Genomic DNA, 27,508 nt, shown 5'->3' on the forward strand with positions numbered 1-27,508 from the left:
TGGCGCATGCCTTTAATCCCAGCACTCGGGAGGCAGAGGCAGGCTGATCTCTGTGAGTTCGAGGCCAGCCTGGTCTACAGAGAAAGGTGCAAAGCTACACCGAGAAACCCTGTCTCAAAAAACAAAAAAAAAAAAAAAAAAAAAAAAGAAAAAAAGAAAAAAGATTTTTGGAGGAAGATGACCCTTAAGCCAAAGGTAACATATGAGCAAGGGCTGATAGTCAAAGTGGGTAGAAGAAGGACCAGAATGAACAAAAACTATCAGGTCCAAATCCTCAAGGGTACGTGCAGAGCTTAACCACGAGGCGAGGACACGCCGCGGGTGCACCGTGTACAGTAGTGGAAGAGACAGTTGAGCAAACCTTAGACTTCTGCCATTCAAGAGGCTTCTTTATGCAAATGAGACACAGGGCCTGTGTCAGCAAGAATAAAAGCACCAAACGACCATTGCTTTCGTGTGTATCACCGTAAGGTCCAGGACAATGACACAAATGTTCATGATCCGCACAAGTAGACAATCAACGTTGAAGGAACGGACATAAGTGCTTTGATGCAAACATCACTGTCTCCAATTCTTTCCCCACGATGTTTCTATCACGAGAGATGACAGTGAGCCCAGGACATCAATTTGTGGGCAAAAGGAACGGGATGGAGGAACTGCCACTGTGGGAAGAAAGGTTGTGGGCAAGGGGTGTACTGCTGTGGTGAACACCCCGAGACCCACCCACGGGAACGGTTCAACTGTGGGAGCAGCAGAGGAGGAGGCCACCTGCAGGGAGCTGCTGGTGACACAGGGGTGGCCTCTTACCTGTGCGGCCACTGCCCGCCCTCCAGGCGGAGCTTGGGTGCGACGCCTTTTCGATTGGCCGCGGCACTAAGTCCGGGGGCGGGCATTCGGGGCCGGCTGCCCTTGGGGATTGGCCCGGTCGTGAACAGACTCTCAGTTTGTGGACGCCGCGGGTTCGTCTGCAGCTCGGGCTGCGCGCAGGGCGGGCTTCTCACGGTGCCCTGCAGTCATTGGCTCTGTGCGGTTTCCTTGGGGACGTGGCGCCGCTGGCGGCCAGGCCTCCTTCCGGCCTGTGAGCCGGGAGCCACGGGGAGCCGCTGGGGACCAGGTTGGGCTGTGCAGAGGGACGAGCGGGCCTCGGCATCCCGTGAGTGGGATCGCGGGAGAGCTGCTGGGAGGAGAGGGACGGGAAGAGGAAGCGGGGTCCCCCATCCTTACCACCTGGGGTGGCGTGCTCCAGGCGCACGGAGCCGGCCCGCAGGAAAGCCTTGCGTCCGGGATGCGCGTTAGGGTCCTCTGGGCCCGTTGGAAGAGAGAGACCCGACACGGAGTTGGGGATCAGTACAGTGGGAGGGACGTGTACAGTCATTGCGGGGATCTGGTCCTTTGGGCACTGCTGGAGGTATGTCTGAAAGCCAGCCAACCCTTTCCAGGCTGCTGCCTTAGGAGATGCCGGGGACAAGGAGGCCACCCTCTCAGGGCAAAAGGAAAAGAAGGTGACAGACGTTGAGACCACTGAAGGGAACCCATGGCTAGGTAAAGTTTGCACCCTGCACCCGTTATCTCTGGCAAAGGGCTCAGTGGAGGGTAGTAAGTGGGTTGAGTGGGTGGGTTGGGGACGGTGGGGAGCGGTGGGTGAGGTTTGCCCTGAGGCTTCACCTGAACTTTGCATCTTGGTCAGGTGTATGCAAAGACGTCAAAGTGGTTTTCTTTTGAAAGGCCAGTGCAATAATTTCCTCCCCTTAGCCCGGGGTCGTGGGAGTAGCAGTGGTTGCCCAGGTCAGAGCCAGATTCACATTTTACTATGTATCAGTTAAAGCTAATGTTTAAAAAAGTCTCTCTCTGTGTATAATTTGTTAAAGCATTTAAAACAATCAGTTAAATAACTTTTCTAGCTAGGCTTCTTGATAGCATTACCTAGTGGGCATGTCACGGTTTCTCTGATTAATCGGTGTTAGGAAGTGGCCCCCAGGAGACTCATGATCTTTCCATTAACACAAGATGAAATCTTTGAATTACACTCAGCCCAGAGTTTGGAAACAGCAGATGAGGTCTTTCTGAACTGCATGATAGAAATACTATGAGCCATACAGGTGTTTTTCTCTCGTGTGAGAATGGGGGATAAAAAACATTTAGCCTTCTCTTGTCATGAATTTTTGCCTTGAGGGCTTTCATCTAGTTTTAAAACCTTTTTAAAGCAGTCACAGAGAGTTTAAGGCTTAACAAATGTTTGTCTCATTCCAGGATCAGTTTTTCCTACCTCTGCCCAGCCTCCTGGTACTTCACTGTGCCCACAGTGAGCCCATTTCTCCGTCAGCGGGTGGCATTCCTGGGACTCTTTTTTATACCCTGTCTCCTTTTGCTTCTATTAATCATGGACTTAGGACATCGGGGCACTTCGTCACCACGAGATAGGCAGTACGAGAGGTGAGTCAGCTTTACATCACTTTGGCCAGCCTGGTGTTGAAGTTATAAACTTACTTTTGCGGCTGGGGGCTGCACCAGGGTCTTCACTCACTAAGTTTCCCAGACCCAGAATGACCTGGAACTCACTCTGTAGGCTGATCTTGGAACTTGCAGTCAGCATACAGCTCAGCCTCTTGACTAGAGAGGGGGCTAGCAGTCTGTGTCACCAGACTTGGCTATCTTTCCTTTTCTTTCTTTCTTTCTTTTTTTTAAATAAACTCTTTAATGCAAACTTTGATTTATGAGAGATATGATACTTTTATTAGTAAAAATGCATGCAATTTATTACATAGGAAGGTCCTAAGACCCATTTTGCCTCTGTTCAGTTTTGGTTTGAGAATGCTGACGCTGTATTTTAACCATGAAAGACAGCTTTCTGTTTTCTTGCCTGGGTGGATTGAGGCTCACTGGGTACATGCATGTTTAGGATTGCCGTGTGCTTTTGGTGAGTTGATGACTTCTCTGTCTTTGCTAAAGAGTCTCTAGCCTTGATTTTATTTTTTGTTCTGGTCTACTAGTGTGAAATTCATATATCTATTTCAGATTTCTTCTGAATCATGTTAATGTGATACTTCTGGTCTTTTAAGTTTGTCTTTAAAATATTTATTATTAGCTAGTGTGGTGGTACACGCTTTGAATCCCTGCACTTGTGAGGCAGAGCCAGGTAGATTTCTGTGAGTTCAACTTGTGAGGACAGCCTGGTCTATAAAGCAAGTTCCGGGACAGCCTGGGCTACACAAAGAAACCCTGTCTTGAAAAGCAATAAATAAATAAATAAATAAATAAAAATAAAAATAAAAGAAAGAAAAGAAAAGAAAAAAATGTTTTTAGAGAGAGAAAAAGACAGAGTGTGTGTGTGTGTGTGTGTGTGTGTGTGTGTGTCCCCATACTGTGTGAATTTATGTGCACCTCATGCCTGAAGAGGCCAGAGGGTATTTGATCCCCTGGAACTGGAGTTAACGGATGGCTGCCAGTCACCATGTGGGTGCTGGGAACCAAACCTGGGTCCTCTAGAAGAGCAGTCAGTGCTCTAAATGGCTGAGATACCTCTGGCAGTCCCCATTTTTGTCTTATGTTCAAGGTGGGCTTCTTGTGGATCATTAGTTCAGCCTTACGTTTTATCCGTTTTGGCCATCCGTGTCTTCCTTTTAAGCGGGGTGGTCAAGCCATTTGCATTTTGTCTATTAATGCTGTCTCATCATTTGTGTTTGTCCCCACTCCTTGTCCTTTCTTTGGAATTGAGCACATTGTCTATTTTACCCCTCTTGTTGGATCATCAGATACGATTTCATTTCCTTCAATACTGGCTTTAGGATTTACAGTGCACAGCTTATCACATTGCTTGTGCTTGAAGCAATGTGTTGTAACAGAGTTTAACAGCAGGAAACTCTTGGTCCTCCTTTCCCCATAGTCTTTAAGCTATTGTCATACATTTTATTTCTGCAAATGGTGTCAGTTCCATGATATACTGCTGTCGAACAGTCAATTATCTTTTCAAGGATTTTTAAAACTGAAGAAAGTATTGTGTGTTTACTCATATATTCTCCAGTGCTTCTAGCATCATAGTTCTTGTTGTCTAAAATAATAAAAACTTCTTTCCCATTCCTGGTAGGGTGAGTCTACAGGGAGTGAACTATTTCACACTTTTTTCAAGACAAGGTTTCTCTGTGTAGCTCAGGCTGTCCTGGAATTCACTCTGTAGACTAGGCTGGCTTCGAACTCAGATATCTGCCTATCCCTGCCTCCCAAGTGCTGAGATTAGAGGTGTGTACCACCACTGCCTGGCATGTCGACTTTTATGCAACGGAGAACGTCCTTACTTTGCTTTCATTTTGGGAAAAAGATCCATTGTTAAGGAAGTCCAATTGATTGCTTTCTTCTTGGCTTGCATGCTCTGAGAAGTCTGCTGTCGCGTGTGTCTTAGTTCTCTCTGTACACCTGTGTCCTTTCCTCCTGGTTGCTGTTTTAAGCAGTTTGATTGGGATGTGCTTTGTGAGAGCTTTGTGTGCTTTGTGCTTTGTGTTTGCTACATGATTAGAGACAATTGTTCAGGAGCAGTCATTTTCGGCGTGCTCGCTCTGCACGATACTGAGCTACGGAGCCGAGTACAGCCTGGCCCTTAGATATTTAGATACATAAGGCTAGACTTTAAAAGCCAAATTTGGACAAATGTTGACCATCATTTCTTCATATATTTTTCTGTTTTCCCCTTCTCCTTTGAGGACCCTACTTACATATGTATTGAGCCCGGGATGCTTTCCCCAAATTAACTGATGATCTTATTTTTTTTTCTCTCTCTCTGTGTTTTATTCTGAATATTTTATTTCTATTTATTTTTTGATAGAGTCTCACTATGTAGCCCTGCTAGCCTCAGACCAGGCTAGCCTCAAAGCAGAGATCTGTCTGCTTCTGCTTTCTATGTGCTGAGATTAAAGGCATACCATTACCTGGCTCATTAATATTGTCTTCCGCAATGCTTCATCTACTGTTAATTTACTCAGTGAATGCAAAATATCCTTTTCTCATAGAAAATTCTCCTAAATGATTTCCTATGCTTTCAGTGTCCTACCAACTGCACATGAAGGCCTATATTCTTTTATAGAAAACTCATGTTGCTATATTTTTTAGATTAATTCTGCTGAGGCTACAGAATTAAATGATGTCATGCTGTACTCATCATTTTCAACACAATTGTCTTCTATCTTTTAAAAAAAATTGCTCTCAGACATGTGTCAGGAGACTTTGGGCTCCAAGTAATACTCAGGCTGACTTAAATAATAATAATTACCAAAAAAAAAACAAAAACAAAAACAAAAACCAAAAAACCACCACCAACAACAAAAAAACCAAAAAACACCCTTACTGGCTCATATAACTTGATATCCAATGACAGAGGGACCATGGGCGCCACATTCACCTGCAGGATGCAAGTTGCTACAGGGTTAGCTTATTTAATGGTTGTAAAATAGCAGCCGATAGCACCCAGGGCCATAGGCACCCTCAGGTCCTTCGAGAGAGAAATAGGTTCTGAGTGGCCTTCTCATGAGGATGGAGGGGGATCTTGCCAGAATCCTTTAGCAACATGTTCCTTGAAGCTTCTGTGGTCGGAATTGTGACAGATGCCTGTTCTTAGTTTTCAATGGTTCGGTCCCCAGAATTTCTCATTTCATATTTCATTTTGTTGTTAGTCAGCTAAATATGTGTTGAAAGCCATGATGTGCAGGTACTGCTGGGACGTAGATGATTTGGTACCTCTTCTCAAGCTGCTTGTATGGCCAACCTTCCTTCTGTTAGAACTTCTGTTCATTTGTAGTTTGGAGTCGTCCTTTCCAGGAGAGACTCACTGTTTGGGTGACCATAGTAGCCAGCAGTTGATCTTAAGAAACTTGTTAATTAAAACCATAAATTTAAAATCCAAATTCATAAATTGAATTTCTTTGCTGCCGAGTGGGATTAGACCTTAACACAGTTTCCCATTGGAAGATGGCATGGTCTAACTATGGTATTCCATCTAGATTAGCTAACATGGCCAGGGTAGACTGTTAAGAGTGAGCTATGTGGTAAAGGTAGATTAGGGCCTGGCTTCTTAAGCTGTTGGATCACGGGTAGGGATAGGAGTGGGAGGGTGTGTGTGGGGGGGAATGTGCAGAGTTCATCAGGGTAGAGAAAAGGCTTAGAAGGTTTTGAAGATCGGAGTGTTACAATTTGCTCTTTAAAAAGCTCAACGGTGGTGGGGGTGGGGTGAGGGGTGGGGCGGCGGTGGCAGCGCACCCTTTTAATCCTCAGGAGACAGAGTCAGGTAGATCTGAGTTTGAGGCCAGCATGGTTTACAGAATGAATTTTGGGACAGTCAGGGCTACACAGAGAAACCCTGTCTCAACAAACAAACAAACAAACAAACAAAACGCTCACTTTGATGGCATTGTGGAGAATGAATTGGAAGGAAAAAGGAAGCGGAGAGACTTACTGTAATACTTGAGTAGAGATGAGAGCAGCTGAAGTTGGATGGTAGAGTGATCGTGGTTCTTATTAACCTCTGTATTCCAAGGGACCAGATCCAATAACTAACTCCTCCTTAGCCTGATTTAAGTGAGAGAGGATCTCTGGGACTGTGGAGCACACGATTGTCTGCTGTAAGGACATTACTAAAGTCCTCACACCTTGAAACGCTTTGGTCAAGCAGCCAGCAGCCTGGTATCCTAAAGCTTATTGTTGTTTAATTAGTGGCCGTGTACACACTGCCACAAACAGCTGTATGCTATAAATTCCACTGTGGCAGCCTCCACGAGACTGTGTGTTCTTATCGTGTTAGACACTGGGGTACAAAGATGAATAAAACGTGGCTTCTGAACACAGAGTTCATAACCTCATTAGAGAGCAGACCTGAGGAGATAATTGAGATAATCATTCAGATCAGGAACAAAGTTAATCATAAATGAATCCAAAGAGACCCATGAGTAACTGACCAGATGCGCTATCACTAAGTTCCTATCCCATGAGTTCGTGTACTTCACTGATAAGATAGGCTGTCATCTACAGCTTGCTTTTCTTCTTCCTCCTTTTCCTCCTCTTACTTCTCTCCTCCTCTGCATTTTTTTTTGTTTTTGCTTGTTCTCACTCCAGAGGTCAGGTTGGCCTGAGGATGCCCCAGGGCAGCCTCAAGGGTTAGCACTCTTCCAGCCTCAGACCCTCATACACTGCAGTTTTTTTTTTTTTTTTTAGATTTATTTATTTATTATGTACACAGTGTTCTGTCTGCATGTACACCTGCAGGCCAGAAGAGGATACCAGATCTCATTACAGATGGTTGTGAGCCACCATGTGGGTGCATGTGGGTGCTGGGAATTGAACTCAGGACCTCTGGAAGAGCAATCAGTGCTCTTAACCTCTGAGCCATCTCTCCAGCCCGGGAGGCATCTTAATATTTTAGAATCCTATTCATTTTAATGCATAAAGAGGGAGTGAAAATGATTTCTTATCTTGTCATTTGAATAGGAATAAAGCATCTAACCGGCTGGAGTGGTACATGCCTGTAATCCCAGCACTTGAGAGGCAGAGGTGCTGAGTCCTGTCTTGGAAAAACAAACCCAGCAACAAATAAAGAAATAAAGTGTCTAGACTTCCCGACACATTGATTGACTTAAGCAAATGTTAGCCCTAGGATATTATTTGAAATAATGTTGATTTTTCTCTTCTTTAATTCCCTTCTCTGCCCTAAAGTATATTCTGAAGATGACGGCCAACACTGTCTCTGTTAAAAGTTGTACTTTCTCTCTCTCTCTCTCTCTCTCTCTCTCTCTCTCTCTCTCTCTCTTCCTTTTTCTGTAGCAGCTATTGCTGCTGCTTGAGTACAGGAAGCATTAGCTGCCTATAGAATTGCAAATCAGGTAGCTAGGGATCATGGGGAAAGCTTTCTCAGCAGTTCTGAAAGACTGACGGCAAGCCCATGTGTTTGTGACTTGATATTACACAGTTATAATATAGTCACTTTTTTCCTACTTGAGTTCTTCCTAAGTCACATGCTAAAATTTGAATCCATGTCCTGTGGTGTTCCACAGAGGGTGCCATGCTGCTGGGAACAGACCACAGGTGTCCTCACAGGAATGTGGAGACCTTTGCTCAGGAGAATGTGCCAGTGGTCTCAGTAAATAAGGCTTAAGCCTATGGTGATCTGCATCTTTTTGTTTCAATACGTGTGGAAGTAATGTTTCCTAATACTTTAACTATTTTCTGTTAGAGAACTTTAATTTGCATTTTATTCATCTCTTAGTGATATACCATTTCTGAGGTAATACAACTGGAAACCAAGGCAGTTTCAAAACAAAAGAGTTGTCTTTTCTTTGTTATTGTGAGCACATACTCATATTATTTCTGGAGGTCAAAACGAAGCATGGCATTAAATTAAAATAGAAATGGTTCACTTCAGGATATACATTTGAAGTTAGGTTTTCTTTATAAGAGTTTGAAAGAAGCACTGGAGAGATGGCTCAGAGGTTAAGAGCACTGGCTGCTCTTCCAGAGGTCCTGAGTTCAATTCCCAGCAACTACATGGTGGCTCACAACCATCTGTAATGAGATCTGGTGCTCTCTTCTGGCATGCAGGCATACATACAGACAGAACACTGTCTACATAATACATAAAAAAATCTAAAAAAAGTTTGAGTGAGCCCTTTTCTGGTGAAATTGAAGACACCTCTCCACATGCATTCATTTGCTTTATCTTAATGTCATTTATTCCACTTAAAAGCAGGGATTTAAGTTATAAATGTTCTTATCTGCTTTGGTTAATCTTGTTAGGTGGTAAACAGTAATCTTTCAAACTTTTTCTGGGTATGTATTGCTGTCATGACTACTGTAATGCCCCTGTGTTTGATTTTGAGTTATGAGTCGGGTCATAAAATACGATGACATTCAGCAAAGAGCTAGTAGGTCCATACCGATGCAGGCCTCATGTATTGACTTTTGGCACATTGCTGAGTTCTATTTGAACTCTGAAAGGGGTTTAATTGGTGTTGATCAAGCAAGCCAGGTAATGGTTCGGTCACTTATAGCTGTAACGCTGTTAATCTTTTCAGGATAATGGCGGTGCAAAGCCCTTGTCTTTCATTTCTACTTGAGGGGATGTGTTTGTGGTTAGCTTTCATTGACTCAGCAGTGACTCGAGGAAGGTCTTGTTAGAGAGAGAGGTGGGAAGAAGAGATGGGGGGGGGCATGGAAGAGATGAGCTGTAAGAGAGAGGGGAAGGTCAGTGAGGTGTGTGCTGGAAAACTGGCTCTTTCTTGGGAAGGTGGCTGAAGAATTCCAAAGCTTTTAGACATTTTCTCTTAGGCTTTGGGTCCTTTCTAGAAATTGCTTTGTGTGGCGTCAGCCAAGGAGCTGGGTCCAATGGTGCACATGATTCACCATGATTCTGCAAATCATAAATGAAGACATTCAGGAGACGGGAAAGAGTGAGCGGGTGGATGAGGTTATCTGAGGTTAGCACTCCAGAAGGTGGGACCTCTACTCCAGAGGGAAAGCTCTTCTCGGTTCCTGTCTACAGACAAGATGAGAAAAGGAGACTTCCTGCTGCCTGCAGTGATTGCTCCAAGACTGAACTAGGGAGCAGAAAATAAAGCCATCTGGTCCTTCCTTTCTGCCCTGGGGTCTGAAGCCAGCTGACATTTTCTTCCTTTTGCTGTTGCTCTCCTGGCGAAGTCTAAAGGAAGAGAAAGCTAAGTTGAGCTGTACCAGAAGTAAAACTGGGAAATTGCTTATTCCAGCAAGAATCAGGAAGGATAACAGGCCATTCTGCAAAGTCATCAAGACTGTCTCAGAGGCCGGTTGATTTTGAGGATCGCAGAAGGAAGACATGGAAGAGTTGTGAGCAAGCCAATAGCTCCACACTGTGTGCCCCGGGAGCAGTGAACACCGAGTGAACGCTGTGTGCCCCGGGAGCAGTGAGTACTGTGTGACCGAGTCCTAGGCGCAGGAATGTAGGGACCATTGACAAGTCCTGCAAGTAGTCTCAGGCTCTTGAGAATGGCCTAAGCTGTCTACGGCCATACCACCCTGAAAGCGCCCAATCTTGTCTGATCTCAGAAGCTAAGCAGGGATGGGAGAATGGCTTAAACAAATGGAGAAAAACCTTAAGAAAAACATGCTGAAATGTAAATGAGCTACTACTCCTCAAAGGGCATAATGGCACTCTTAGAACAGAAGGCGTTTTCAGTGGCCCTAGAGATGGTTCAGAGTGTATACCGACCTTGCAGAGGACTTGAGTATGGTTCCCAGCACCAGTGCCCTTTAGATGCTTCACAACCACCTGTTACTCCAGCTCCAGGGGATCTAGGCTCCTTGCTTCTTAAGGGCACTTGGGCCAGGTTATAGGTGCACATCTTTAGTTTCAGCACTCGGGAGGCAGAGGCAGGTATATCTCTGTGAGTATGAGGCCTGTTCTACAGAGTGAGTTCCACTTGAGTCGAAGCTACTTAGTGAGACCCTGTCAAAAATAAAAAAATTAAAAATAAAGGCTTTTGAAAGCACTGTGGGTATTATTAGAGCCAGCATTGCTGCACAGTGGCTTCTTCTGAGAGACCAGGCTGGGCAGTCATTAGCCTAGGTTTGATCCCTAATGCCGTATTAACCAAGTAACCCCAGCACTTGGGAAGTGGAGGACGAGATACAAGAGACCCTGCCTCAAAAAAAAAAAAAAGAAAAAAAGAAAGAAAGAAAGAAAGAAAAAAAAAGTTTGGGAAACCATTCCAAAGGCGATGAGAAAGAATAAGTAGAAACCAGAGTGAGAGGGCGGATGCTTGGAAGGACAAGGGTTGCATTGCAGCATTGGCTGCCAGAATGTGAGTCCTTGGGGTCCCTGGACCACTTGGAGAGCTGTGAGTTCAAAACTGATGTAATAATACTGAGATATTAGGCACCTTTTCATTGTAGTAATTCACATAGAGTTTAAGTGTGCAGTTCAGTGGTGTTCAGCGTGGTTACATTGTTACAAAACAGATCTCCAGGACTTGGTCATCTTGCAAGCCTGAAGCTCTCTGCCCATCAAATAACAACTCCCCTTTATTTCTCCTGCCAGCCAGTGGTCCCCAACCATCTCACTTTGGTTTCTGTGACTTTGACTCTCACACACCTCCTGCAAGTGGAATAAAGAGAGCATTTATCTTATTGTGGCCAGCTTATTTCTTGGCGTAAGGTCCGGCAGTAGCTTGTAAGGAGAGTCTCCTTTGTCAAGCTGAATAGTGTTTCTTTGTATGCAGAGGCCCTGTCTTACCCTTCATCCCCTGCTGGAGGTTTGCGAGGCTTCCACTTCCTGACTGTGGTGCTTGCTGTTTGCCGTTTTTTCAGCAGGTTGAGGACATGATGTAAGAGGGCATGCAGTTGTGATGGCTTAGCACAAACTAAGACAGCAGTAGTAAACTGTATGTGTAGTTCCTGCATTTCGCTTTGCGATACAGTTGTAATGGGTGGGGATCTAATGCACTTGGTGGCATTTTGTTTACTGTGTAATGAGATGAGAAATAGGCATTCGACACTCCTGCACACCAAAGCTGTCCGAGGGAGAATCCTTGGGCAGTTAAGCGGAGAAAAATTGTAGTTTTCAGATTTAGGTATTTCATAGATATTTTATTTATTTCTAAAGATTCTATCTTAAATCTGGGTGTGGTGGTCTGTGCCTCTAATCTCAGCACTCAGGAGGCAGAGGGGAGTTCTTGAACTCTGTGAGTTCAAGATCAACCTGGTGTACTTAGTAAATTCTAGGTCAGCCAGAGCTACATGAAACGGCTCAGTGGAAAAACTCAGACACAAGGTATACAAAGGTTTAAGCCTCAGACTTTGTATATGCTAGGCAAGCAGTCTACCACTAAATTACACTTCTAACCTGTAGACCTTCTCTTGAAAATGAATGATAAACCTGTTACCTTTAAAAGAAACTAATGTCAGTATTTAAATAGAAAATAGTTGAGCTTCCAAGTGGGAATTAGAATTTCAAGTTCATCTTTGCAGCTGTGAATTTGGCACTTCCCAGGATGTTAAAGATTTTTTATGAGAAACACTGGTGCTGATATTAGTGATTTTTTAAAACTCTAGAATGAAATATGTCAGCATTAGGAAGATTTGCATAATTAATAGAATCAATTTTTTCCAATAATGATGTTACAGAATCATGCCTTGTTACAAAAAGCCAACCTTTCTGTAGAGCATGATAAACCAATAGAATTTAATGTAACAGAATTCACACACACACACACACACACACACGTAGGGTTTTTGTGTTGGTTTAGGTTTTGGTAGTTTGTTTTCTTTCTTTCTTTCTTTCTTTCTTTTTTTTTTTTTTTTTTTTTTTTTTTTTTTTTGTTGAGACAGGGTCTTTTTATGTAGCGTTTGCTAGCCTGGAGCACACTATGTAGACCAAACTGGCCTCCAACTTACAGAGATCCACCTGCTTCTGCCTCTGAGTGTTGAGGTTAAGGGCCTGAGCAGTAACACCTGGCTTGTTAGGTTTTTTTTTTTGTCAACTTGACGCAAGCTAGGTTCTTCTTGGAAGAAGGACACCTCAACTGTGAAAATGCGTCCCTAAGTCTTGATTAATGATCCATGACAGAGGGCATAGACCACTGTGAGTGGTACCATCCTTGGGCAGATGGTACTGGGTGGCATTAGAAACCAGGCTGAGCAAACCACAAGGAGCAAGCCAGTGAGCAGCACTCCTCCATGGCTTCTCCATCAGTTCCTGCCTCCAGATTCCTGCCTTGTGTTCCTCTTACTCTGACTTCTGACAGTGATGGAAGGTGACCTGAAGTGTAAGATGAAATACACCCTTTCCCTTCCAAAGTGCTTTTGGTCACGGTGTTTATCACAGAGTACAAACCTTAACTAAGACAGTTGAGGTTCCAATTGTAGCAAATCTCTAAGAAACTCTACTTATTTGAGATTATAGTATAGAAGCAGAGTGTCTCCAGCATTCTGAAGGTCTGTCAAAACTCTTGGTCTGGGGATGTAACTCGGTGGTAGAATACTTGCCTAGCATGTGTGAGGTTCAGTCCTTACATCATTCAACCAATGAATAAATAAAAATAAAATCTGAAAAGAAAGAAAACCTCTTCCCTGTTGCAGCAGGTGTGGAAGGTTAGACTATCACACACTCAACTAAAGCTGTCTGTAGCACATTGAATACTGAAGCAAATGTGAGAATGTTGATCAAGGCGCAAAAGACGTTTGCGAAATTATGAACCAAAACGACTTGTTTTAGAAAGTGTAGCATAGATATGTATGTATGTATGTATATATAAATATGTTGTGTTAATATGGAAGGAATTTATCATTATCTAGGTGATTAATATTTAAACATTTGCTGGGTCTAGTGGCTCACTCACACCTTTAATCCTAGCACTCAGGAGACCGAGGCAGGTAGATCTTTGTGAGTTCAAGGCCAGCCTGGTCTATGTAATGAGCTCCAGGCTAGCCAGGGGCTACGTAGTGAAATCCTGTCTCACAAAACAAAGACAAACAAACAAAAAACCCCCACCATTTTTCTCTTTATTTTGTAAGATACCAAGTGTACATAGATATAACCCAAGTACACAAAAGCTTGGGGACCCAATAGGATGTGAGGACGTTAGTGACGACTCATGATCAGCTGAAGTGAGTGCTGGTCCTCTCCATGGATCCAACTCATTTCTCTTTTATCCGTCTTAGGTATCTGGCTCGGGTGGGAGACCTTGAAGCCACCAACACCGAAGACCCAAGTCTGAATTACGGGCTTGTGGTGGACTGTGGTAGCAGTGGCTCCCGGATTTTTGTTTACTTCTGGCCAAGACATAATGGGAACCCACATGACTTACTGGACATCAAACAGATGAGAGACCGAAACAGCCAGCCTGTGGTTAAAAAAATTAAGCCAGGTACTCATCAGAATAGTTTGTTACTAATCTCTTACCTACTGTAGGGGTAAGCAGAGAAAGGGGAGGAAGGGAGCCCCCCTTGTTTTTTTGGGGATCTGGGCAGTGGGAGGAATCTCTCACTTAACTGTCTGTCGTCCTACACTTCTTTCAAAAACATAAATGTAGGTCTTTGGACAGAATCTTATGAGCGTTCACTTTCTGAGTCTTATGTGATCTTCTCTCTATATCTATCTATGTATCTATGTATCTATCTACACACACACACACACACACACACACACACACACACACACACACACATATGTATGTATAAATGTTTGGTTTTTCTTAAGGAATCTCCGCAATGGCAGACACTCCAGAACATGCCAGCGATTACCTGCGACCTCTGCTGAGCTTTGCTGCTGCTCATGTGCCTGTGAAGAAGCACAAGGAGACCCCCCTTTACATCCTCTGCACAGCAGGCATGAGGTTGCTCCCTGAGAGGTGAGACTCAGGACTTTTGGGGACGTAGGGAAGCGAGTCCCTTGCAGCCAGGATGGAGGCAGGTGAGGGGACACCACACAGAGTTCACAGGTGGCGAAGGCTGCTTGCTCAGAAACAGAGTGGAGACATCCCTGTAGCCCGTTACTGCACAGCCAGGCAGGCACGTCCTCCTGTCCTTGTTGCTTTGGGATCAGTATCTGAGATGACAAAGGGGTTCTGAGTTTGGATTGAGGGTGTGGTGGCAATTGGGAGTGGTGGCAGGGGTGACTGGTTCATGAAGTAAGTGTGTTTGCACAAAGGCAGTAGAAGAGTCACCTGAGAAACAGGATTCAGACTGAGGGCTATTGGGAGTCTAGGGCAGCAATTTGACTTTCTCTGTAACTCTGCCTGGGTGCTGTGACGACCGGTGAGTCCCCCCTCTTCCTCTTGCACAAACCTCCTCAGTCTCTGTTGCTTCAGACAGCTTCCTCAGACCCAACCAGTTCAGTCTTTCCCACCTGATCCCTGAATTCAGCCTGACATCTTTGTGCTTACTTTTGAGGCAGGGTTTCTCTATGTAGTCCTGACTGTCCTGGAACTCTTTTTGTAGACCAGGCTGGCCTCGAACTCAGAGATTTGCCTGCCTCTGTCTCCCGAGTGCTAGGATCAAAGGTGTGCACCACCACTTCAAGAAAGATGGTAGGGCTGAGTACAGAGCCTAGCTAGGGAGGTGATCCACCACTAAGACTTTACCCCTCCCTACCTATATACATTAAAAAAAAAAGGTTTATTTTTATTTTATGTGTATGGCTGTTTGCCTCCATGTATGTATTGCACCGCCTGCGTGTAGAGCCCACAGATGCTAGAAGATGGCATTGGGTGCCCTGGAACTAGAGGTTACAGATGGTTGTGAGCCACCATGTGGATACCAAGAACCAAACCTGGGTCCTCTGCAAGAGCAGCAGGTGTTCTTAACCACTGAGCCAACTCTCCAGCCATCTATATGTACTTTTAAAGTTTTGTTTTTTTTAAATACTTTGTGTGTGTGTGTGTGTGTGTTCGAACAGAGGTCAGAGAACAACGTGCAGGAGTTGATTCTTTCCTTCTAACATGCAGGCTCCAGGGATTGAAGTTTGCTTGTCAGGGTTGGCAGCAAGCGCCTTTCCCTGTAGAGACATCCCACCGCCCTCCCTACGTACTTTCTCCACTAGCTGGAAGTTGTTTTTCATGGCCGCTCTACCGATTGCTATCCCCACTGTCAAGGGTTCTTGTTTTTCCACATTTCTGCTAATACCTGTCTTTTATTTTTCTGGCAATAGGCACCCCAGCAGGTGTAGTCTTTGCCTGCGATGTTGGTTTGTGTTTTCCTCTTGCAGACCTTAGGAAATTTTCATATACCAGTTGGCCATTTGTTTGTCTTTAGAGGAATATCTGATCAAGTCCCATTTTAAAATCAGGTTGTAGGTTTCTTTCTATTAAGCTGTAGAAGTTTCTCCTGTTTGGTTTTGTTTAGTTTTGAGGACTAGCCCCTCATCAGATGTGCGGTTTGTAAATACGTCATTACAAAGCTTGCTTTTTCTTTCGGTTGCTTGTTCCAGAGGCTTCTTAGTTTGGCGTGCTCCCACTTGCTGACTTTGATTTTGTTGCCTGTGCCTTTGGTGCCATATTAATGAGCTCAGTGCCAATGTCGATGTTGGAATTGAGCCTCCAGGAGTGAGCATAGTCTCATAAGCATTGGGCATTTCTTATTAATGAAAGTATTTTTCCTTGATAAATAGCAGTTTTCTTTTCCACACATTTAAATTTTCTCACTTGGTGTTTCCTAAACTGCAGTAATGAACACCCTAGCTGTTGATGTAGAGCTTTGATCTGGGTGTGCTGAGCAGGGTAATACCTTGCAGTGCTCTGCTCAGTGGACTTCTTGCCTCTCTCTAGACTCCTGAGTCATTTGCCTGCTGGCTTTCTGGTGAGAGGCAGATCATTTATGTTGTCATGAGAGGCCTTCTAGTTCTCTGTTGACAAAATTTCATTTCGATTTTACCAGCCACACTTTAAATGTTAAAGCTATAACCTTACATCATTACAGGAAGTCCTAAAAGCACATGCACCAAGCCAAAGAAAGCTGTTCATTCTGCCTCTCAGCCTCTTCATTTTGTGTTGGTGCCTTTTCTTTGTGTATCTGTATGTAATTTCTATGAAGTTATAATCATCCTATAATTTATATTATTGATTTATTTTAGACAGGATCTCCCTGTATATCCTCAAATTCACAGAGATCCTCTTGCCTCTGCCACCCAAGTGCTGAGATTAAAGGATGACCTTGAATTAGAGATCTTTCTGCCTCTACTCCAAGCACTGAGATTAGTGGTATGCATGCTCCATCATGCCTAGTTGTTTTTCCTTTTTCTTTTTCTTTTTTTTTTTTTTTTTTTTTCTGGAGCTGAGGACCGAACCCAGAGCCTTGTGCTTGCTAGACAAGCGCTCTACCACTGAGCTAAATCCCCAATCCCTGCTTGTTTTTTAGTGTGGTACTAGGGCTGAACCTAGGGCTTTGTTCATGCGAGGCAAGCACTCTACTAATCAAGCTACATCCTCCACTCCTAGACTTTTCTTTTAGATTTATTTTATTATTTTATTTGTATGAATGTTTTGGCTACATGTATGTATGTGCACCACATATGTGCCTGGTGTCCAAGGAGTTCAGAAGAGGGCTTCAGATCCTCTGGGACTGGAGTTACAGCTGGTTGTGAGCCTCCATGTGGATGCTGGGAATGGCACCCAGATCCTCTGTAAAAGCAACACGTGCTGCTCTTAATCACTGAGCCAAATTTCCAACTCCAGAGTTTTTGTTTTTTGAAGTAAGTAATAATATGCTTTGTTTGTGAACTTCTGAAATCCTGGGAAGAGAACAGATGGCAGAGGGTGAGGGTGCCAGATCACACAGCCTGTGCCTTGCCCGAGGTCCCACCACCTAGGCAGGGGAGGAAACCCAGGACAAAGATCAAAGAGCCTCCCAGCAGGGCTGGGCCCAGGAACCTGGGTATGGTTTAGCCATCATTTGTGTGTGTGGAGCAAAGACGACGGTTCATCTCCTGGCATTGCCTCTGTCCCAGAAGTTTCCATGGAGACAAAACTCACTGTGTAGGTCCACCCCATGAGTCTGGAAGCTCTGAATGTTTGTCTTTACTATGTTGAGCATTTCCCAAGCATTGTACCTTCTCTTTTCTGATCGACTTCAGTAGTGCCTATGTCCGTTCTGGGCTTCATGAAATCATGGCTGCCTCTAAGGCAAGTCAGTTACTGATATACATCTGCCTGTTAACTGTAAGAACCTGCCTTGTATGATTAATACCTTGCTATTTTATTAGTATTTGTGGGTAGTGCTCGTGAGTCATCTGGACTGTATTTGAATATATTTGCACTAGGTTTTATTTCTTTGCCAACAATCAAGCAGATATTTTTTCTGCTTCCTTTTTTTGTTTTTTGTTTTTGCTTTTGTTTTTTTTTTTGGTTTTTTGAGACAGGGTTTCTCTGTAGCTTTGGAGCCTGTTCTGGACTAGCTCTGTAGATCAGGCTGGTCTCGAACTCACAGAGATCCACCTGCCTCTGCCTCCTGAGTGCTGGGATTACAGGCGTGCACCACCACTGCCCGGCCCTTTTTATTTTATGATGGAAATAACCTTTAAAATTACATAAAGGTATTCACAGGGTCTTATTTCATTTAACTTTTAAAGAAGTCTTTGAGATTATAATATAATTACAGCATTTCTTTCTTCCCTTCCCTCCCTGCAAACCCTTTCATATATCCCCCTTCTTACTCTTCTTCAAATCCGTGTCCTCTTCTCTCATTGTTCTTACATGCATTATCTGTACACATGTGTGTTCCTGAAAATAACCTGCTCAGTGTGGATCACGTTACTTGTACGTGTGTTTTCAGGGCTGACCGTTTGATACTGGACAGCCCGTTGGTGTTCTCTTCCCTGGGGAAGACCACCTCTCCGGCTGCCAGTTTTCCTCGGTGCTTGTGGTTCTTGTTTAGGGTTGAGGCCTCGTGGGCTGTCCCCATTCACTTTGGCCCGTCTATTGGTGTGGTCATTGTTGAGTTTGTGTTTGGGAAGTCATGTTGGTGAGTGTTTGTTTTTTTAACGGTAGGAAATTTCAACCATGGAAGTGTTTGGAAGGAGAGAGGGCAGTGCAGCCTGTCTTCTTTAACCTAGGGCTCTGTGGGGTAGCTCGCAAGATTTTTGTCACTAAGTTTAAAGTAAAGAAATGGTGTTGAGCCGGGCAGTGGTGACGCACGCCTTTAATCCCAGCACTTGGGAGGCAGAGGCAGGCGGATCTCTGTGAGTTCGAGGCCAGCCTGGGCTACAGAGCGAGATCCAGGAAAGGAGCAAAGCTACACAGAGAAACTCTGTCTTGAAAAACAAAACAAAACAAAACAAAACAAAACAAAACAAAACAAAAAGGGAGAGAGAGAGAGAGAAAGAAATGGTGTTGAAAATAAAAGTTTCATTCTGGTGCAGTATATGAGTTTTTTTATTTTCATTTTATTTCTTTTGAAAAATTTAAAGATTTTATCTATCTTCAATTGTATGTGTCCGTGTGGGTGTGTATGTGCACATGAGAGACCAGAAGAAGCTGGAGTCTCAGGCGGTTGTGACACTTGATGACAGTGCTGGGACCTCAACTCAGGTCCTCTGCCAGAGCGACAAGCACTCCTAAATTCTGAGCCATCTCCAGCCCTCTGCCTCTGTTTTTATTTTTTTACAAACTCAACCAAGTATATTGAAAATCTTCTCATGTTATCATATAAAAGTATAAATTGACCTCATTCCTTGTAACATCAATATGATATTAATTTCATTATATAGATGCTCCATAAATTAACTAATTCCCTTGCTGTCACCTTATTTCCCCAGATTATTATAGTAAGTATTATTATAGTTGTTATTACTTGGATTTTATTTTTAAAGTGTAGTGGCTTGGGTTGGAGAGATGGCTAGACAGTCAAGAACACATGAATACATGAAATGGAACCAAATCTAGAACAAAAATTTGTCCTGGCTGAACGAAAGAGTAACCACAAGTGAACTTCAGCAAGGTGATACAGGTAGTTTACATGGCAACCAGCAACGAAAGGCGGTGCCCATTCCTCCCTGTCATCACCAGATCCAGCAAGCCCTCCCTTGTGGGTCACTCAGAAGCATATCCAGTCTGGAGAGATAGATAGCTCCTTGTTACCCCTGTAAACTCTCCACAAAACTTAATTATGTGTAACAGTTAACAGTTTTAAACAAATGGGCAGTGGTGGCACATATCTTTAATCCCAGCACTCGGGAGGCAGAGGCAGGCGCATCTCTGTGAGTTCGAGGCCAACCTGGGCTACAGAGCGAGTTCCAGTAAAGGCGCAAAGCTACACAGAGAAACCTTGTCTCGAAAAAACCAAACCAACCAACCAACCAAACAAACAAACAAACAAAAAAACAATTTAAAACAGTGTACATGAAATTGTATTGGAAAATTGGTTCCTCGAGTATAATTCTGCACTTTTAATAGTAGCAATATTTTTCACTGAGTCATGTTGACAGTAGAATATTCCTGTGATAAATAACTTTAAAAATCCAAGATGGGTGGAGAGAGGGCTCAGTTGAGAAAGTACTTGCTTCTGATGTCCTCTTCTGACCTCCACGGGCATCAAGCATGCATGTGGTACACATATATACATGTAGGCCAAACACACATAAAAAAAAATGAATAAAACTAATTTTTTAAAAAAGGTACCTACTTGAGGAAGATACCCAATGCCAACTTCTGGCCTCCACATATGTACATGTATACACACACACACACACACACACACACACGCACACGCACACGCACACGCACACGCACTCACAGGCACAGTGCAAATCTGAGATGATTGCTGATCTCATTTTAGCTAATGTTTTCCTTGGATTCATTTTATTATCCTTTGCTTTATTTGTTTACTTTTACTGTGTCTAATAATCCTAGGAAAACACTTAAAGCCTTGGAAGAAAAATACGCACATAGTTTCAAATGTCACCCTTGAAGTGGAAATTCTTATGAACTTTGGGTTCTGAACCTCATCTGGGTTTTTCAAATGATAAGGTTTTTATAAAGGAAAAAAAAGCCAACCCTTGAAACATAGAAAAGTTAATTGTTAGCTCATATAAAAGATTAGGCATTGTCTGTCTTGTATAAGATCTGAGGGTGAAATTATGTTCTGTAATTGACATATTCCCCTACATAGTTGGAACAATGTAGTTAGGATTATTTTACAGCCTGTCACTCTGTGCTGTCATTTCCTATGACTTACTCATACCCTCCCAGAGATATACAGCCATGTGCCCCTCATTTAACAGTTTGGGTTACAGCATTAGTTAAGGTGAAGGGACTCTAGCCAGCCCAAGCATGGCGAATATGGCTCTTGCCATTTTCCTTCAACCCTGTTAAAAACCGTTAGATCACAGTCCTGAAGCTAGCCCCCATGCTCTGCTCCCTTATGTGGCCACTTCCTCCTCCCGAGGCTGACCGCCAAGGTCCCACCATCAAAGCACTGAAGTCCCCCAGTCAAAAGCCCCCTTGTGGCTCACCTAATTAACATGCCCTAGTAAAATTAAACAGCCATCCTGACACAGGATTTCCCCTTTACCTTTGGAAGCCGCCATTTCCCTGTGGGCCGAGTCTGTCTCCTCTCTATCCTGAGGCAGTCCTTTGACCCTGTAGGACAACTGTCCCTGCCCTCCCCCTTGTTCACTTCCCTTTCTCCCTCAGCCTCTGTCTCCCAACTTTGTCTCTGCCTTCTGTCCCTCTGGGGCAAATAAATCTCCTTCATGCTGAGAACTTGGTCTTGGGGGTCCAGAGCTGATACTGGTCCCTGAATAAGGGATAGCCTTTATGTAGGAGGCTGTTCTTTGGATGTGGTCTGACCCTCTGAAGTCTAACCAAAATAGGTAGGAGCTAGACAAGTGGATGGGGCTGGTGGGGAGGTGTCATAGCAGGATTAAATGGAAGGGCGTTTGTGCTAAGAGGTTTCTGTTTGTTGTCTGTGTCCCAGGCTAGCCCTTGCCCTTGGGAAAGCCCTTCTTCTGCCCCTGGGCCACTTTTGAAAAGATGGTTAATAGTTAACGTTGGGATTTTTGTGTTCTTTTCCCGCAGGCAGCAGCTGGCCATCTTGGCTGATTTAGTGAAAGATTTGCCGCTGGAGTTTGACTTCCTCTTTTCACAGTCTCAGGCTGAAGTGATCTCTGGGAAGCAGGAAGGTACTGGGCCTGGCGGGCTGGAGCTGAGTCGCCTCTGAGGCACTCGGGGCTCAGCTTCCTTAGCAGGAGCATGGGATTACAGTGTGTGCCCACTTTCCATTTTCCTGTAAGAGCTGTCTCGATTAGGTGTACCGTCTGTTTGTACATCTGCACTAGTAAACTGTTTCAGACGGCTGTTTCTAGAAGTCTCACGTTTGTAACTGGTTTTCACTTAGCTCAAAGCACTATAATTAGTATTAAATGATTCCAAATGGATCTTTGATTAGCTAATTGCACTTTTGGGAACATACAGTTCTGTGTATGTTATGTGTAGTTTTCCTAATTTAAATGTGAAAGCAAGTTCTTACATTAAGGTGTGGGGAGACCTTCATTTAAGGAATGATTACTGAGTTACGTAATTTTGCTGTGTCTTGGGCTTTCCTTTGTTGTAATTACTGTGTGCTTCTGTGACTTCCTTAGAGCACTGCACTGATAGTCTCATGTGGCCCGGGCGTGCCCAGAATTATCAGTTGCTGCACTTCTTTTCTGTTTTTTGAGACAAGATCTCACTATGAAGCCCTGATGGTCAAGAACTTGCTGGCTGGCTTAAAATTTAGAGCAATCCTCCTGCCTATGCTTCCTAGTGCTGGGATTACAGGCATGCACCTATATGCCCAGCTATTCCAATTTCCTTTTTTCTTTTCTCTCTTCTTTTCTTTCCCTCTTTCTTTCTTGCTTTTTTTTTTTTTTTTTTTTTTTTTTGGTGAGTCAGGGTTTCTCTGAGTATCCCTGGCTGTCTTGGAACTCACTCTGTAGACCAAGTTATCCTCGAACTCAGAGATCCAGCTTATTCCCATTTCTTGAAAGGAGGTGATCTTGGGGCTGGGAAGATGGCTCAGCTGGTAAAGTATTCACCGCACAAGCATGAGGAGTTGAGTTGGATCCTTTAGTACTCACATAAAAAGCCAGGTATGGTGACACACACCTGTAATCCCAGAGCTGGGGAGGCAGAGAAAGGGGAATCCTTGAAGCTTGCTGACCAGCCAGCCTAGCTGAATTTATGAGAGACCCTGTCTTCAAAACAGAAGGCAGAAGGTGACAGAGGAAGACATCCAGTGTCATGTCTGGTCTCCATGTACACTTACCACACACACACACACACACACACACACACACACACACACACACACACACGCACAATTAAAGAAAATCTTTTAAAAGGAGGTGTTTTTGTATGTCTTACAGTTGCAGTCCACCAAAGGGAAGAGATTTATTTTTATTTTTATTTATTTATTTATTTTTGGTTTTTTGAGACAGGGTTTCTCTAGCTTTGGAGCCTGTCTCTGTAGCCCAGGCTGGCCTCGAACTCACAGAGATCCACCTGCCTCTGCCTCCCGAGTGCTGGGGTTACAGGCGTGTGCTGCTTCCGCCCAGCAAGATTTATTTTTAAAAATTTAATCCTAAAGTTTCCATTTCCTTCTTAATGTTCTATTTCTCTGTCTGTCTGTCTGTCTGTCTGTCTGTCTCTTTCTCTCTCACAGCCACTTTTCCATCTTTTTCATTCCAAGTGGCATCTTTATCGTCTCAAAGTTGACATCTTTTTACTGTTTTTCACTTATGAGGTGACACTTTCTTGCTCTTCGTGTGCCCAATAACTTTTTATTCTATTCATGAATATCGTGAGATTCTGGGTCTTGTTCGTGTCAGAAAGAGAATATTCATTTTTGAGTAGGCAGTTACTCCCATCAGGTTTGCATTCAACTTCGTACATTCCTTATGTGGATTGATTTTATTGTTTTATTTTATTCTTATTTATTGTGCATGTGTATCACTGGCCCCGTACCAATGGTTTATTCTGCTCTGTACCACAGTATGTGTGTAGTGTGCTCATTGTAAACACCTTTGTCTGATGAGCTGCTCGCTGGCCCTCAGTTATTAGTTTCTTAATCAAAGCTTTGACATCACTGTTTGCATTTGTCCCATGTATATCAGCTGGTGGCCAGTCTGGGACTGGGTGATGAACTGTCCCACAATTCAGTTCCGAAAGCTCTGAGTATAGTTTAGGATCAGATCCATGCATGTGAACCTTGGAGGTGAGCCGGGAAGTTTATCAAGCTGTGCTCTGTGTCCTCATGGCTTTCCAACACTTTCTGGTTCCTGGGAGCTTGTGTTCATGGTCCTGTGGTCAGAAAATAGGCTTTTGGTTTGATCACTCTGCCAAGCCAGCACAGCATCCACTGCATCCGCATCCAGTGCTCTGGACTGCATCCGCATCCAGTGCTCTGGACTGCATCCACATCCAGTGCTCTGGACTGCATCCAGAGCCAAGTGGCTGGAGAATAAAGGGAGAAAAAATAAATGTATTTTCCCAATGTGCTTGAGGCTATAGCTCCTCTGACCAAAGAGAATTCACTTCCTTTAGTACTTTAGGTGTCTACCCATCTGTACCTTTCCGTGGCAGGAATTCCCAGGTAGGGAGGAACAGAATGAAACAGAGGCAAGCCAGGCCCAGTGTGGTGGCCCATGCCTGTAATCCTAGCCCTTGGACTGAGACAGGAGGATTGCCCCAAGTCTGAAGGTGCATAGTGCAGTGAATTGCCGGCCAGCCTGGGCTACAGAGCAAGACTGTCAACAACAAAATGAAATTTTCTAGGAAGACGGCTCAGTAAAGCTTGGTGATGTCAGCACCGGGGGCTGAGTGTGGCTCCCCAGCACTCACATAGAAAGCTAGGCATGATAGCATGTGCCTGTAAACCCATCACTGGGGAGGCAGGCAGAAGAAATCCTGGGGCTTGGTGGCCAGTCAGCCTTGCTGAGGTAGTGAACTTGGTTCAGGGAGTGATCGTGTCTCAAAAAAATACGCTATAGAGCAAGCAAGATCCCCCCCCCCACACACACACACATAGACACGTAGACACACACCACACCACTACCACACCACCATAACCACCACCACACCACCACACCACCATAACCACCACCACACCACCACACCACCACACCACCACACCACCATAACCACTACCATACCACCATACCACCACACCACCACACCACCATAACCACTACCATACCACCATACCACCACACCACACCACCACACCACCATAACCACTACCATACCACTATACCACCATAACCACAACCACCACACCACCATAACCACTACCATACCACTATACCACCATAACCACGACCACCACATCACCACACCACCATAACCACCATACCACCATTAACAACTGGACAGACAAGCAACAACAAATCCCTCTGGAGTTCCCCTGCTGCCTCTGAGCCTCTGGGGTCTGTTGTCCTACTTCTTGAGCTAGAAAACAGCCTGGGAGTTTTCTATCCACACCTGGTTTATACTTTATCTCAGATTGCTTTTTTTTTTTTTTTTTTTTTTAGCTGAGGTTCGAACCCAGGGCCTTGCACTTGCCAGGCAAGCACTCTACCACTGAGCTAAATTGCCAACCCTCAAACTGCTTTTGAGTTGAAGCCGAGAAATACCTGGGGGGGTGGGGGGGGCGATGAGAGACTCAGTCTAGTTTGGGACATTTTAAATTCTTGTCTCTCACTTTCAGAGTTCTTACAAAACTGCTGTGTGTGTCTCACCCAGAGGTTATTCTGCATCTTGTGGGGACCCTGGGTTGGTGCGTTCCCCCACTTTTCTCAGAAGCCACGCTACAAGATTCGCTCTTCTCCCCCAGTGCCAAGATCAAACCCTCCAGCCAGCGGCACCCCAGGCCTCTCATCTCTCACCAGGGTCTCACTATATAGCCCTGGTTGGCCTGAGACAAGCTGTTTAGACCAGGCTGGCCCGGAATTCATAGAAATCCACCTGCCTCTGCCTCCTGAGTGCTGAGGTTAGAGACGTATGCTACCATGCCTGGCCCTTGATGCAGTTTTAAACATTATTTTTGGAAGAGTTGATTTTTTTATATAATTAGTTCTTAGTCTTTGTAGAATTATTAGAAGTTACAAATGATTGTAGAAAGGAAGAAAAGATGTAGGTGATTGGGGATGTAGGTAACTAGGGTGCATGAGCCCCAGCATGAGGTGAGCCCCAGTAGGGATGGGGGTGGAGAGCAGTATGCTAGGTGGAGAAAGGAGGAGGGAAGAGAGAGAGGAAAAAGAAGATTTAAGGTCCATGTACTAAGAGTGTGGAGAGATGGCTCAGTGGTTATGCACTGGCTGCTCTTCCAGAGGACCCAGGTTCAATTCCCAGGACCCACATGGCAGCTCATAATTGTCTGTAACTCCAGTTCCTGAGGATCTGGCATCCTAACACATACATGCAGGCAAAACACCAATGCACATAAAATAAAAATAAATAAATCTTAAAAAAAGGAGTATGGAGTAGAATATTATGGTTCTTTTTATTTTGATTTTCCCAAGAAAGGGAGAAAAAGGGCACCCTTGGGAGGGGTGTGGTCCAGCAGTAGAGAATTACAGAGAGGCCCTGTCCATCTCTTCCTTAGGAGTTTATGCATGGATTGGAATCAACTTTGTTCTGGGACGATTTGACCATGAAGATGGTAAGTCAGTTCTGCCGTGTGATAGTCTCCGAGGGCGGCAGCTTCTCTTCAGGCTCTCAGTAGTGTGTACAAGCTTGCTGTGAGCTTTTCTCTGTCCTTGTCATCTTTTATGGAAAGCTTCAACAAAATGAACATGGATGAACCCATCTCCCAGTCTCAACACTCAGTATATTTTGCTATTTTTTGTGTCTGCTCTCTTTCCACTGAACACATTAAAAAAAAAAACAAAATCCTCCATTGTTTCTATGGTTTAAGCAATCCTTATTGTATGTGTATGAGGGTAGACATGCACGTGCCATGGTGCTATGTAGAAGACAATGTGCTAGAGTTGGTTCTCTCCTAGCCCTCTGAAAGAATTATTCTCTATGTAATATACACTCAGTAATTAGATTGATTTATTTTAGTTACTTTCAAGTTAAAAGCTGGAGCTTTTACCAGATTTACCAGATAAGCCATCTTGCTGGCCTGGCAAATTTCGTCCTTTTTTTTTTTTCAGAGGGAGTAGTTGTTGGGGTGTGGGGTGTGCGAGGGGTGGGGGTTGGGGGTGTCTTTCCCTTTGGATTTGGTTTTTGTTCTTAATTATTTGAATCCTGTCCTTGATTTCAGAGTCAGATGCGGACACTTCTCTGGACTCGGCAGCAGGACGCCGGAGGACCGTGGGGATACTGGACATGGGAGGAGCTTCTCTCCAAATTGCCTATGAAGTCCCTACCTCAACCTCTGTCCTTCCTCCCAAACAGGTATTTTGCCTTGTGTGGGAGTTCAGTTAGACGTGCCAGTGAAGGAAGGTCCCTGTTTGAAGCCGTACCACCTGGGCCAGAGTCCAGGATCTGTTCAGATAGTTGGTAGCTTTGGTTCTCATCTTTTTTTTTTTCCCCGCCTGGAGATGTGGGTCTCACTGTGTGGCACTGGCTGGCCTTGAACTCACAGTCATCTGCCTACCGTTGCCTTGGTAAAGGTCTGTGCCTGCCACCACCCTGGCACTTGCTTGCATTATCATGAGTAGGTTAGCTCCCTGAGCCTGAGTGTCCAAAAGGCAAAATAGTATCTATCTCATAAAGTTGTGAAGAGATCAGAGTGTTACATAAGTGCTTGATACATTCTAGCAATTATAGTTAACACTGTGTATCTTTGGGGATTGCCTGAAGAGTTAATACACAGGTCAGTCCTAGACACCATTTATACATACCCTTTCCCTACTGTTCCTTTCCTTCAGCTCTGATACTGTTTACCTGTGTGTTCATGTGTGTGGGTGTACACACATTTGTGTGCCTAAGTATGTGAAGGTCGGTGTCTTCCTTGATCTTGCGTCTCCTTCCTCTTTGCGACAGAGCCTCTCACTGAACTTGGAACTTGCCTGTTAGACCCACTAGTC

The 27,508-nt window shown here is 44.3% G+C and overlaps 1 protein-coding gene across 1 annotated transcript in view; it reads left to right on the forward strand.

Annotated features, from left to right (window-relative positions):
- The first annotated feature begins 968 nt into the window (after positions 1 to 968).
- Positions 969 to 27,508, forward strand: part of Entpd7 (ectonucleoside triphosphate diphosphohydrolase 7) — a 40,335-nt gene continuing 13,795 nt past the window's right edge. Inside the window, exons 1-8 of the mRNA XM_036189401.1 lie at positions 969 to 1,153; positions 1,440 to 1,542; positions 2,251 to 2,433; positions 13,666 to 13,871; positions 14,204 to 14,354; positions 21,513 to 21,616; positions 26,077 to 26,133; positions 26,740 to 26,873. Of these exons, the coding sequence (XP_036045294.1) occupies positions 1,535 to 1,542; positions 2,251 to 2,433; positions 13,666 to 13,871; positions 14,204 to 14,354; positions 21,513 to 21,616; positions 26,077 to 26,133; positions 26,740 to 26,873 (843 nt within the window). The 5' untranslated portion in view covers positions 969 to 1,153; positions 1,440 to 1,534. The remainder of the gene's footprint in view (positions 1,154 to 1,439; positions 1,543 to 2,250; positions 2,434 to 13,665; positions 13,872 to 14,203; positions 14,355 to 21,512; positions 21,617 to 26,076; positions 26,134 to 26,739; positions 26,874 to 27,508) is intronic.

The sequence above is a fragment of the Onychomys torridus genome, chromosome 1, assembly GCF_903995425.1.
Source record: "Onychomys torridus chromosome 1, mOncTor1.1, whole genome shotgun sequence".
NCBI classification, from domain to species: Eukaryota; Metazoa; Chordata; class Mammalia; order Rodentia; family Cricetidae; genus Onychomys; species Onychomys torridus.